At 43.9% G+C, this 13,888-nt stretch overlaps 2 protein-coding genes across 3 annotated transcripts in view; both read left to right on the forward strand.

Moving 5' to 3' along the window:
* coq9 (coenzyme Q9 homolog) overlaps positions 1–127 on the forward strand; it is a 5,976-nt gene extending 5,849 nt beyond the window's left edge. For both annotated transcript variants that reach the window (XM_080475996.1, XM_080475997.1), the window contains exon 9: positions 1–127. This exon is cut by the window's left edge and continues 106 nt beyond it. The gene's annotated coding sequence lies outside the window, so the exon portion shown is untranslated.
* Positions 128–693: 566 nt separating this feature from the next.
* On the forward strand, positions 694–6,843 carry polr2c (RNA polymerase II subunit C). The gene is made up of 9 exons (XM_080474905.1): positions 694–871; positions 1,514–1,563; positions 2,581–2,649; positions 2,726–2,778; positions 2,859–2,987; positions 4,363–4,414; positions 4,501–4,669; positions 4,750–4,824; positions 6,586–6,843. Exons 1-9 carry the CDS (start codon positions 786–788, stop codon positions 6,728–6,730), a joined length of 828 nt encoding a protein of 275 aa, XP_080331031.1. The 5' UTR covers positions 694–785; the 3' UTR covers positions 6,731–6,843.
* The last annotated feature ends 7,045 nt before the right edge of the window (positions 6,844–13,888 follow it).

The following is a 13,888-nucleotide window of genomic DNA, read 5'->3' on the forward strand; positions in this document are numbered from 1 at the left end:
AGCGTCTGTCCTCCAGGACGGCCGGCTCTGATTGGCTGCTTCCCCTGTCACACATTTCACCCAGAAAACTGTCATTAAGTACAGCAACCAAAACACTTCAATAAAATACATGTTATATATTTAGTAATATTTTGTCTCCTGTTGATGAGTTTGGCTGCTTCAAGTGACCTGATTGTTTGATTTCTCTACAAATTATTACTTCACCTCTAAAAAGAGATTTTAGCAGTACCCAGAAGTACAATCAAATATTTCTACACAAGATATTTGTATTAAGAAACACATTTTAATGTAAAATGATAGATAAGTATGTAATAAGTAAAATGTCTATATATGTATAGGGTATATATATATATATATATTACTATTGCAACGTCACATCATCAGTAGGTAAAACTAACCCTCTCACCTCACGTTCACTATTAGTGGTGAACAATCTGCTTCACAATGACGGGAAGAGCCACAAGCCAGTTCTCCCTGTATAATGTATATATATATATATATATAGGGAGAACTGGCGATATTTATTTATTCATTTTTTGATTTAATTTTGTTTCCATTTTTAAACAGGAGTGCGAACTCTTATTCAGAAAGCTATAACCCGGAAGTATTCACATAAGACCCGCCTCCTTATCCCACACGAGCCAATCAGCAGCCGCACTTACAGCTCCTGTCCAATTAGCGCTCAGTAATACTTCCGTGTCGTCGTTCGATCGGAGCCGCAGCGGTTTGGGCTCGTTGTGCTAAACGCGTGTTTCTCTTCAGCTTTTGGGTTTTTCGGATTAGTTATGCCGTATGCGAACCAGCCCACCGTGAAGATCACAGAGCTCACAGACGAAAATGTCAAATTCGTCATTGAAAACACGGATTTGGCGTAAGTACCTGACGTTTCAATGGTTCGTAGTGTGAGGAAGAGAGCAGCCATTCTGCTGCTCTGCATCAAAACACAGTTTAATCATTAAAACTCCGCTTTTATATTGATCATCATTACCTTTCTTCCACAAGTTGAGTGGAGAAAAGATAAAGTTAAGACAGAAGTAATGTTCATGTTGGTGTTTCTACGCTCACAATAATCGAGTTTAAGTATTTACCTTTTTCTGGACCAGTATGTCACCATATTTGATATTTACTGCATAATTATGTCCTTAAATTTACCTGGATGAATCAAAACAATTCATATTTTACTAAAATTAGCCGACTTCGTGAGTGAAAATGTTTAGAAATGGTGAAAATTACATTAAAATCTTATCTTGAGCTCAGAAAATGAATTTTAAAAAAATGTAATCATCTAGAATATTACCATCAAAATCTAAGATTTACATTTAAAGTGATTGTTGAAGCTCCAGTCATCAGCCAAAATAGGAACTCTTACGGGCTCCAGAACCGATCCCTGTGGAACCCCAACAGTTACCAGCTTAGTCAAACTGTTTAAAGACAAAATTAAAGAAGAATTTGAGTGAAATACGACTTTTAACTGTTGGTTGTTGACCCTTGATTTTCATTTTCTCTCTTTCAGGGTGGCAAACTCTATCCGCCGAGTCTTCATGTCAGAAGTTCCCACAATAGGTGCAATGAAATGAAATGGGGGGGGGGGGGGGGGTCTGAGGCTTTGCCTGTTTTAAATTAGATCCACATTTGTCCTAGAAAAGCAGACACTGTGTAGGACCTCCACCGGATCTGGGGAAGGGTTCTGCCTGGGGAAGGGGAAGGGTTCTGTCTGGGGAAGGGTTCTGCCTGGGGAAGGGGAAGGGTTCTGTCTGGGGAAGGGTTCTGCCTGGGGAAGGGTTCTGTCTGGGGAAGGGTTCTGTCTGGGGAAGGGTTCTGCCTGGGGATGGGTTCTGCCTGGGGAAGGGTTCTACCTGGGGAAGGGTTCTGCCTGGGGAAGGGTTCTGCCTGGGAAGGGTTCTGCCTGGGGAAGGGTTCTGTCTGGGGAAGGGTTCTGCCTGGGGAAGGGTTCTGTCTGGGAAGGGTTCTGTCTGGGGAAGGGGAAGGGTTCTGCCTGGGAAGGGTTCTGCCTGGGGAAGGGTTCTGTCTGGGGAAGGGGAAGGGTTCTGCCTGGGGAAGGGTTCTACCTGGGGAAGGGTTCTGTCTGGGAAGGGTTCTGTCTGGGGAAGGGTTCTGTCTGGGGAAGGGGAAGGGTTCTGCCTGGGGAAGGGTTCTGTCTGGGGAAGGGTTCTGCCTGGGGATGGGTTCTGCCTGGGGAAGGGTTCTACCTGGGGAAGGGTTCTGCCTGGGGAAGGGTTCTGTCTGGGGAAGGGTTCTGTCTGGGGAAGGGTTCTGCCTGGGGAAGGGTTCTGCCTGGGGAAGGGTTCTGTCTGGGAAGGGTTCTGCCTGGGGAAGGGTTCTGCCTGGGGAAGGGTTCTGTCTGGGAAGGGTTCTGCCTGGGGAAGGGTTCTGTCTGGGGAAGGGGAAGGGTTCTGCCTGGGGAAGGGTTCTACCTGGGGAAGGGTTCTGTCTGGGGAAGGGGAAGGGTTCTGCCTGGGGAAGGGGAAGGGTTCTGTCTGGGAAGGGTTCTGCCTGGGAAGGGTTCTGTCTGGGCATGTTGCTGGTGAGGAACTTGAACTGGACTCTTCTTTTTTCCAGCCATCGACTGGATCCAGATCGATGCTAATTCCTCGGTGCTGCACGACGAGTTCATCGCACACAGAGTCGGTGTGTATCCCGACATTCCCAGCAGCCGAGCCTCGTGTTTCAGGAGTGTGCAGAATTCATGTGTGTCTGTTTCCAGGCCTCATTCCGCTCACCAGTGACGACATCGTGGACAAAATGCAGTATTCTCGGGTATTTCAGCGTTTTGTCTTGGATATTAAATGTGACCTGGAGGCGGAGTGACGATACTGAATAGTGAGCTGCTGCTGCAGGACTGCACCTGTGATGACTTCTGCCCGGAGTGCTCTGTGGAGCTCACGCTGGACGTTCGGTGTTCCGAGGACCAGACGCGTCACGTCACCTCACGCGACCTGCTGTCCAGCAACCCCCGAGTCATCCCGGTGAGTCCGCCCGGTGGCGCGGTGCAGTGGAGCGCCACCGCTCATCACAGCAGTGAGATGTTCTGAGTTTATTATGTCGGAGACAAAGAGGCTCCTCTCTAGAAAAACGAAACCTGATGTAGAAATCCAAAGGGATTAAATCTCACCCTGAGCGGAGATGTTTAGAAGAAAAGCCAAATGAAATGACAACAATCTCAACATAAAGTCATTTTAATGAAACATTCTGGTGCAAAATCCAATGAAATGTAAAATAAAGCTTCTAGACCCTCTATCAGCTCATGGCTCGGTGGGACCAGACTGGAGCCTCTTGGTGGGTTCTGGTCCTCGGGCCTGATGTCCTCTGCTGGAAAGGGAAAGTCAAACCTTGGTGTGGACAGAGGACGTGACGTAAAGATCGTCATCCACCCTGTCCGCTAGGCTCCGCCCCTCTGAGGTCGACCTGTACACGCTGACTGCTCCTGCTCCAGAGCTACTGGGTTCTGACTGCTCCTGCTCCAGAGCTACTGGGTTCTGACTGCTCCTGCTCCAGAGCTACTGGGTTCTTGTGTGAGGAGATCCTCCGTCTCCCGTCTGAACAGTCACAATTTAAATAAAATAAAGATCCAGAGGCTCAGAACTCCTGAAGTGAAACATAAAGTTCTTTAGGAAAGGTGGAGAACGTTTCTGGATCGTTACGTTAAGGAACGTTAAGGAACGTTAAGGAACGTTAAGGAAGTGAGTCAGGAGTGTAGTAGGGATGTAATCATGTATCACCTGTGACCTGGCACAGCCTGCAGACACACTGTGGAAACATGGAGGGGCTGATGGAGACCAGAGCAGCTCACAGAGCGGCTCACAGAGCGGCTCCGTGCTGCGGGGAAGCTGTGATTAGTCACACCTCAAACTAACCTCCTGACACCACCACGCCTGAATAATCCAGTAATCCGGTCCAGTCCAGGTATTTTGGTCATTTCAGTGTCTCTCAGCTTGTCCCTCGTCCTCGTCAGGCAGGTTGTCCTCATTAAGGCGTGTTAACAGGTAAATATGTGTCCTGCACAGTGACGTGTCCAGTACAGGGTGGAGCTCTGACCAGGTCCACTCCTCACAGGTTCTACTGTACTCGGCTCTTGTTGTCGCCATGGAAACACCTTGTCATCCTCAGTCGTCATGGAAACATGTCGTTATCATCGGTAATCACTGAAACATATTGTCATGGAAACATGACATCATGGTAACGTGATGCTCCTCATGTTGTCATGGAAACGTCATGCTCAGTTGTCATGGAAACATGAAGCTCCATCGTCTTCATCCAAAAACAGTAGTTGTGAAGGTGAGCTGTACCAACCACTGCATCAAAACAAAGAGAAGCAGGCTGATTGTGATGTGACCTGTCCAGGTGACCTCCAGGAGCCGAGACAACGACCCCAACGACTACGTGGAGCAGGATGGTGAGTAGTGGTGTGTGTTCTGTTCTGAGTGGACCGGCTCACCTCCTCCTCATCCTCATCCTCATCCTCTCTCCAACACCACGCAGACATCCTGCTGGTGAAGCTTCGTAAAGGTCAGGAGCTCCGCCTCCGAGCGTACGCCAAGAAGGGTTTCGGCAAGGAGCACGCCAAGTGGAACCCGACGGCGGGGGTGTCCTTCGAGTACGACCCCGACAACGCTCTCAGGCACACTGTGTACCCACGGCCAGAGGAGTGGTACGTCTGCTTCTGTTCGGCGGTCCCAACCCTCCTGGACTGTTGGTCCAATCCATGATGAGCTGTCGCTGTACTTTCAGGCCAAAGAGCGAGTACTCTGAAATCGAGGAGGACGAAGTTCAGGCTCCATACGACCCCAACGGGAAGCCTGAAAGGTGAGAGGAAACTTCCCCCGTGAAAACGGAGCCATTGTCTTCAGAGGAATGTGATAGGAAAACGTTTTCGGATTATTTCTGAGTCTTTGCCTTGATGTCCGACATCATCCTGTTCTTGTTCTAAAATACAGTATTTCTATTTATACACAGAAAAACGAGCAGCGTGTTGCCAACAGGGCTGGATGATTAATTGCATTTGCGATAATATGGCGATATGATAAAACGTGATTTTCTACTCCAAGGGCTGCGATTTGACTGCTCACGTGATCTGGTCACGTGACGACTTACGTGTCCTGCGCCCACATATACGTGGTGAGCGAGCGGAGCGGCAGGATTACTCCTTATTAACATAATTCGAAACGGCAGGTGGAAATAACTCCGACCATAACGGAGTTCATAGTGAGAGATATGATGTCCATTGGCAGGGCTGGCTGCAAACTGTGGACTGGATTTCCTGAAGGGAGGCGGGTCTCAATGAGACCAGGAGGAATGAGGCAGGAAATCCATTCCACAGTTTGCAGCCAGCGAGCAGGCTAGGGAAGTAGCACTGTGCTATCCAACTTTTCATGGCAACATGTTGCTGATTGGAGGGATTTTACACTCAGACCACCACAAAGCAACACAGCAACGTGGATGTTTTCAAAGCAACGCAGCAACGTGAATGTTAGCAAAGCAACGCAGCAACGTGGATGTTAGCAGAGCCGTAGTCCAGCAGGGCGGCGCTCTGCAGCCAGACCTCAGTGTTTTCAGCCTCCAGCTCTGGGAGGAGAACAGCTCTGACATCAGAACAATGAGCAGCAGCTCCTCCAGGCTGTCAGCAGGAGATTCACACCTCCGTGAAGCTGCGTCCTACTCCACCCTAAACTCCCTGGAAATAGTCCCGATGGTTGGAGCTGCGTTAGAGCTGGAAACATTGTGTTGCTGCTGCCTTGCTCAAGAGTTTCCCCAGGGATTAATAAAGTGACAGAAGTAGTTTATTATGAGATGATGACGTCACGCAGACCCCCACATTGTCCACATGGAACTAAAATACTTTGATCCTTAATGTCCAGCGCAGCATTAGTATAGTGACCCGGCCTGGTTTAGGGCTTTGATCAGCACAATGGACCAGCTTGTTGTGGTGAACGATTACTAGACTGTTAGTCACAGTACTTAGTAAGTTTACTACTGTGATTGAAGTAGAAGATAAATAAACTGTCTTTCATATGAATACATGCTTCATGTGACTTTATCTTAACATGAGCCTCGCCTATAAGAAAGAACAATTTATGTAGAATAAGTCTGATAGTTTATTATAATACACATTGATTTATTGTGTTTGTTGAAAAATACATGAGAAGAGAACCTTGAAAAAATAATCGCATGTTAAATCTCAATATTAAGGATAAAAATTGCAATTAGATTATTTTCCATTATGGTTCAGCTCTGGGTGCCGACAGTGTTTCCATATGAGAGACGTCATCCCGACTTCAGAATTCCATTCCAACAATCCGTTGTTGTTGGAGTTGTGGGGTTTCTCCTCTTTAATGACGAGTGTACACATACTGCTCCTTGAAGCCTGAAGATATTTGATCTGGTGATGAAATGCAAAGTTTCACTTTCAATATCCAGACAAAGCTGAGGCACACAGTATGTTCGAGTTGCGGTCGTGAAACTGGACTTTCCTTTGGGTCGTATTGGTTCAACGTGACAATCAACAGGAATTCTGTTCAGCTGGAACTCGCTGTACCGTAAAAAGTACCGTACTCATCTGGGTTGCAGGTTTTTCTACAACGTGGAGTCGTGCGGCTCGCTGCGACCAGAGACCATCGTCATGTCGGCGCTCGCCGTCCTGAAGAAGAAGCTGAGCGACCTGCAGACGCAGCTGAGCCACGAGATCCAGAGCGACGTGCTCACCATCAACTGAGGACCTCCGTCCCGTCCGGACCGTGGCGCCGCTCACATGGCTTCAGTCACATTACATCAGCCGGTTGAAACTATTTTTGTTCTGTTCCTTTTTAAATAAATCTGACATGTGAAGTCCCTTTTTCTACTATAGACTTTATTCTTCTAATCCATCTGCATGAGGATTAATTTAAAATCAGCTGCTACAGAGAACTAGAGGAAACTGAGCTTCTGAACAGGGAAGAAGATTCTCCTCATTCAGGTTTTGCTCAAATAAAAGTGAAAATGCAGAAACGATGCTTTAAACAAAAACACTGCGACGCCAGCTTGCATGTTATTAGCCCGACTGGTAAAATAAATACACTTCAATTTTACATCGGAGATTAAAGAAGTTTATATCAATTCAAGTTTGTCAATTTAAAAAAATTCTTTCAGCATTTTAGCATAAAATATCAAAGTTTTAGGGTTCAGTTCATCTAAATTTGTATAATTGTTATTTGCTATGCGTAAATCTTCAATAAAACATGTTAGCTTTATGTGAAAGTAATAATCTAATCCCACAAATTAAAAATATGTTTTGGGAAAAAAAAAAGTAATAATATATTATAGGAATAAAATTATAGGAAATAATTAATGAAGGCTGAATTGGGGGAAAAAAACAACTTTCTATTTCAGAGAATCTTTCCATTGGTGTTATGAATGTTTTGAGAATTTTTTCAATTTCAATTTAATTAAGTCGAAGTCGTCCATTCACCGACCCGCTGCGGATGTTTCCAAGCCGGTGAGGATGTGCGTGTCGCGGGCAGTGAAGCAGCCAGGTAAGCCCCTCTCTGGAGGTCACGCGGAACTCCATTCAGATTCCTGCAGATTTAGGAATTTACACATTACCGGCACGTATAAAAAGCGACTCCAACTGTTATGTTATATGCACTGACATATCTGTGTCCAGGTCGTTATTTCGGCTTTTACTTAACCTGCTAAACCGCAATAGAAATACTAAATTCTATATAGTTCATGCTAATGCTACCGTTAGGGCAGGGGAAGCCAGCATTAGCTCCCTATTCGCATTTCTAAATAAACTAGTGTCATATTCTCACTTAACAGTCCTGCCGGATTGACCCACAGTGGCCTTGACACTCAGATATATTAGAGAGTTTTGTTTTCTTCCTGCAGAAATGTAGAAATCAGCGGAGAAGCTTAAATCTGTTGTTTTCCAACAGAGGTTTGGTCGAGATGAAGTGCAGGAGCTTTGCTTCATGTTCCGCGGTCATAAACATGAAAACTGTCTATAAAAGAGGTTGGGCTGATTAAAAGTCCACAAATCACATGTTCACTCAGGATCACAACTACAAACATATTTGTATTTAATATTTTTATCATATTGTTTGAATATAACTCATATGTCTTCCATAATTGTTCCTCAGATTTAACGCAGATTATTGTTTCACATGGAAACCTACAAAATGACCAATTTAAATTCTTAATGAATTTCATTATCATGTCTGCAAGAGTTATATTAATCAACTGATATTTTGCTCACATTTTTGTACTTTGCTTTGCATTTACGTTTGTTCTTTCACTTTGTTTTTGTGTTAGTATTTCATTATATATTATTATTAGTTATTATATTTTAGTTTTTCATGTCTTATGCTGCTGTCTGCAGAAATATATCTGTGAGTTTGGAAAATCATTAAAACGATATAATAATAATAATAATAATAATAATAATTATTATTATTATTATTATTATTATTATTATTATGTGATGTTTCACAGTGAGGTGAGATCTGTGGCCTCTTTGACGCTGCAGCCGTCCAACATCTGGATGATCTTCAGCAGGCCTGGGGCTCCTCTGGATCCGGGAGTCCAGAGGAGCAAACAAAGACCTGTAAAGTGTCTAGAAATGTCTTTTAACTGATGATTTTTAGCAGCTTGGTACTTCGTACAGCTGCCTTCTTCATGTGGACGAATAAATCTCCACGTGAAAAGTAAATGTCCTTAAATGGTACCTTAAACCAGGGGCAATCAGGGGCAATCAGGGGCAATCAGGCAGTGTTGGGGGCATTTAGGACCAATCTTGCCAAATGAAGTGAAAATGGGTGTAAACCCAGTTACACCAACCAAACAGTCCAGTGGAAGTTGAAAACAAGCGCAGTGAGACTGAGAGGGGCCATAATGTGAGGCAGTTGTTGAAAGAAGTCCAGGACTCCCTGCTGAGCTCCAACACCTGGATCATCGTCCTCCTGGTCAACGTCACACCCTCCCACCTGGTTTTTTTCCAGGTGCTGACTCACACCCACCTGTTTCTGGGGAATTTCTTTCAGTAAGTTGCTCGTTGAACCGAGGAAACAAACTCTTCCACTGCGTCCCAGAGAGTTGATCGCTTCCCTGCTGCCAGTTATATTGGAGACGTAGTAATAGAGAAAAGAATAAATATGTGGATGATACTGAGACTTGTTCTTCACAGATATGGCTTTTTGACAGACAGTCAGAAAGGTTCTGGGGCATCGGACCGTGGGTCAACCTCCTGCTGGGCGAGAGGAAGCACTCTGGGGCTTCTCCTCCCGCATTCCTGAGGTCCTGCAGCCTTTCACCCTCACAATACATTTCACACACTAATATTTCTTTCACCCTGTGACTGTTTTAATGTGAAATTATTCATGCAGTAAAACTTTGCTGAACACAAATACTGATTGATTGATTGATTGATTTTTCTGTGGCAGTTCCAGCCAGGAGTGGAGGATGTATGGACGCCGTCTGTTTCACCCAACAACATGATTAAATGCTGTGTTTTCATAGTCGACCGTGAATATATCTTTTTCTCGTTACTTTCATTTAACTTGTGTTAAAATGTTCTTTGTCACAAACTAGAAGTGAATATAATGCTAATTATATTAACAACTATTTACATTTATGTATTTGCACATTCTCAAACTTTTGTACACAATTAATTAATAAATTCTTCTGACTCACTGTGTTTTACTGAACACCATAACTTCATTAGACTTTATTCCTCTCATGTATAAACCCCCCCCCCGGAAATCAATGTTTAGTTTGTTTACGTCCCACACTCCCCTGCGCGCGGCGAGAGACGTGCTTGGGGTCACGTGTCGCGTCACTGGGTCACATGGTGTCGTCACTGGGGCGGAAATGAGAGTTGAGTAGCGGTAGCGGTGGATCGCAGCTGAAAAAAGGTACGAAAAACGCCGACAAAGTGCTCATTTCTGCCGCAGCTGGCCGCGTGGCAGCGCGGCCGCGGGTTTCCGGCGCGGACCGAGTGGCCACTGGGCCGGCTCCGCTCGCTGTCTTGCCGCCAGAGCGGGTTTTATCGGCGTGTCCTTTTATAAAATCCTGCGAAGCTTGGAAGCTAACAGTTAGCATCAGTGCGGCAAGCGAGTCACATTTAGATGCGTCACATCCGCTTCCCCTTCAAAATAATACTGAACAAATGCGTTTTCAGATTTAAAATCTTTTCTCCCGAAAAAAACAATTAGTTTTATTAGTTTAATTGCTGCTACTCTGTTTGTGTGGTATATAATAATCAAATAAATAATGTTAGCGGAAGCTTCAAGCTATGTTTAATTATCCAGGTACAGTCTCATTGATATAATGTGCACGAAATACGACAAGCTTTATTGAATTTCACAGCGTCACTAAAAATATGTAAAATTAATCGCTAAAAGAGGTATGAAGAATAAATATCACTAGTTATTGATATTAATAGAAATATACTAAATGAGTACTGAAGTTGAATTGAACCAAAACAAACATGACGATGACAAAAAACTAAGATCTGTAATAATAATAAAATATGTACAATTAAATTACTAACAAGATTACTAGTTATTTCATATAGCATATTTAGAAATTAAAGCTTACAAGCTTCTCTAATAATGAAAATATAATAAAGAAAAATACTGAGGGAAAAAAAAGCACAACCTCAAACCAAAAACTTAACAAATGATTTAGTTGATGTAAACTAACATGACAACAAGTGAAAACATGAACAATTGATTGTTTTGAAATTATATAAAATCATTTGGGGGAGATGGAGGAAACCGTCGAATGAATGAGAAAGACAATGGATAAAAATACAACCTTCATCAACCTTTTGAATATAAATACATTAAAATTACAGGAACAGATTTTATTATGTTCTTGTGACTTTTTAGTTTCGTTTCTGGTAAACAAGTTCCATGTTTGCTTTTATTGTGAAAGTGTGAGCCGGAAGCTCCCTGTGGACTTTGTGTGTTTTGATGCAGCTGAGCTGAAATACCCCCCTTCATCATCTTCCGTGTTTGTGTCCGCAGCCAGCCAGGGGCATTTAACTAGCCGGGGGCATTTAGATCAAGTTGAAATGGGGGGGGGGGGGTAGTTTAAAGGTTAATTTGGTGTTCCGGTTTGGTGCTCTGTAGCAGGTCGAGTGGATCCTGCCTTGGTGGTCAGCCCGTCTGTTCAAGGTTGACACAGGAGGAGGAGGAGGAGGAGGAAGATGATGGTGCTGTTGTTGTTGTTGTTGTCGTCTGAGATCAGGTGGGAGCTGTGCTTCATCGTAACACGCCTCATTACTATGATGTGCTCTTCCTCCTCTTCCTCCCCTCCTCCTCTGCTCCCCCCCCTCCTATTTCTCTCCTCCTCCTCCTCCTCCTCCTCCTCCTCCTCCTCTCAGCAAGAGCCAGGAGCTGTCACCTTGATGCTGCAGCTCCCACACACACACACACACACACACACACACACACACACACACACACACACACACACACACACACACACACACACACACACACACACACACACACACACACACACACACACACACACACACACACACTTCCACTCGTCACTAAAGGTGCTTCTGAAGTTTCTTGTTCTCTGTCATCATTTGTTCAAACTCTCAGAATCATGTTCCTCTTTGTTAATTCATGTTCCTGCTTCACGTTACTGTCTAGATAGAGCTGCTCTAGATAGAGCTGCTCAGGCTGGTTAATCTAGAAAATCATCTTACTGTCTAGATAGAGCTACTCAGGCTGGTTAATCTAGAAAACCATGTTACTGTCTAGATAGAGCTGCTCTGGCTGGTTAATCTAGAAAATCATCTTACTGTCTAGATAGAGCTGCTCAGGCTGGTTAATCTAGAAAACCATGTTACTGTCTAGATAGAGCTGCTCAGGCTGGTTAATCTAGAAAATCATCTTACTGTCTAGATAGAGCTACTCAGGCTGGTTAATCTAGAAAACCATGTTACTGTCTAGATAGAGCTGCTCTGGCTGGTTAATCTAGAAAATCATCTTACTGTCTAGATAGAGCTGCTCAGGCTGGTTAATCTAGAAAATCATCTTACTGTCTAGATAGAGCTGCTCAGGCTGGTTAATCTAGAAAACCATGTTACTGTCTAGATAGAGCTGATCAGGCTGGTTAATCTAGAAAATCATCTTACTGTCTAGATAGAGCTGCTCTAGATAGAGCTGCTCTGGCTGGTTAATCTAGAAAATCATCTTACTGTCTAGATAGAGCTGCTCTAGATAGAGCTACTCAGGCTGGTTAATCTAGAAAACCATGTTACTGTCTAGATAGAGCTGCTCTAGATAGAGCTACTCAGGCTGGTTAATCTAGAAAATCATCTTACTGTCTAGATAGAGCTGCTCTAGATAGAGCTACTCAGGCTGGTTAATCTAGAAAAGCATCTTACTGTCTAGATAGAGCTGCTCTAGATAGAGCTACTCAGGCTGGTTAATCTAGAAAATCATCTTACTGTCTAGATAGAGCTACTCAGGCTGGTTAATCTAGAAAACCATGTTACTGTCTAGATAGAGCTGCTCTGGCTGGTTAATCTAGAAAATCATCTTACTGTCTAGATAGAGCTGCTCAGGCTGGTTAATCTAGAAAATCATCTTACTGTCTAGATAGAGCTGCTCAGGCTGGTTAATCTAGAAAACCATGTTACTGTCTAGATAGAGCTGCTCAGGCTGGTTAATCTAGAAAATCATCTTACTGTCTAGATAGAGCTGCTCTGGCTGGTTAATCTAGAAAATCATCTTACTGTCTAGATAGAGCTACTCAGGCTGGTTAATCTAGAAAACCATGTTACTGTCTAGATAGAGCTGCTCTAGATAGAGCTACTCAGGCTGGTTAATCTAGAAAATCATCTTACTGTCTAGATAGAGCTGCTCTAGATAGAGCTACTCAGGCTGGTTAATCTAGAAAAGCATCTTACTGTCTAGATAGAGCTGCTCTAGATAGAGCTACTCAGGCTGGTTAATCTAGAAAATCATCTTACTGTCTAGATAGAGCTGCTCAGGCTGGTTAATCTAGAAAACCATGTTACTGTCTAGATAGAGCTGCTCAGGCTGGTTAATCTAGAAAACCATGTTACTGTCTAGATAGAGCTGCTCTGGCTGGTTAATCTAGAAAACCATGTTACTGTCTAGATAGAGCTGCTCAGGCTGGTTAATCTAGAAAATCATCTTACTGTCTAGATAGAGCTGCTCTAGATAGAGCTACTCAGGCTGGTTAATCTAGAAAATCATCTTACTGTCTAGATAGAGCTGCTCAGGCTGGTTAATCTAGAAAATCATCTTACTGTCTAGATAGAGCTGCTCTAGATAGAGCTACTCAGGCTGGTTAATCTAGAAAATCATCTTACTGTCTAGATAGAGCTGCTCAGGCTGGTTAATCTAGAAAATCATCTTACTGTCTAGATAGAGCTGCTCTAGATAGAGCTGCTCAGGCTGGTTTAATCTAATAACAGTTGTAAAGTATTTGGATCAGTGTGATAACTGTTAATAATATATGGAGCACTAACAAGGGGATTGTATGTCCCCCCCCCCCCCCCTCTCTCTCTCTTCTCTCTCTCTTTGAGCATTCTCTCTCTCTTATAGCATTCGTAATTTCCTCAATTGATTCTGTTAATGCCCGTGATGTGGGACTGTTTGATCTGAATCCTAGTGAAGTAGAGTTTATCCCGTCTTATACAGCAGTACTACTTGGTCTGGATTTTTACCAGTTTGAAATGAAGTACAGACGTTTGTTCGAGGCTCTGAGATCCCCTCATTTTAACAGGGTTCCTGTCTAATGCAGTATAATCAGTATGTAGTACTTCCTTGTCCTCCACTGCTGTGAGGAACATCCCCTGGGCCTCCTGTCTCTAATCTCATCCCTCCGTTCTGCAGGGTTCTGCTAG

This window comes from Lipophrys pholis (genome assembly GCF_963383615.2).
Source record: "Lipophrys pholis genome assembly, chromosome: 11".
Taxonomy (NCBI): Eukaryota; Metazoa; Chordata; class Actinopteri; order Blenniiformes; family Blenniidae; genus Lipophrys; species Lipophrys pholis.

Coding starts and splice junctions, on each gene's coding strand:
- polr2c (XM_080474905.1), top strand. CDS start 786: ATGCCGTATGCGAACCAGCCCACCGTGAAGATCACAGAGCTCACAGAC. Junction 2,650..2,725: donor GTTCATCGCACACAGAGTCG/GTGTGTATCCCG, acceptor GTCTGTTTCCAG/GCCTCATTCCGCTCACCAGT. Junction 4,825..6,585: donor CCCAACGGGAAGCCTGAAAG/GTGAGAGGAAAC, acceptor TCTGGGTTGCAG/GTTTTTCTACAACGTGGAGT.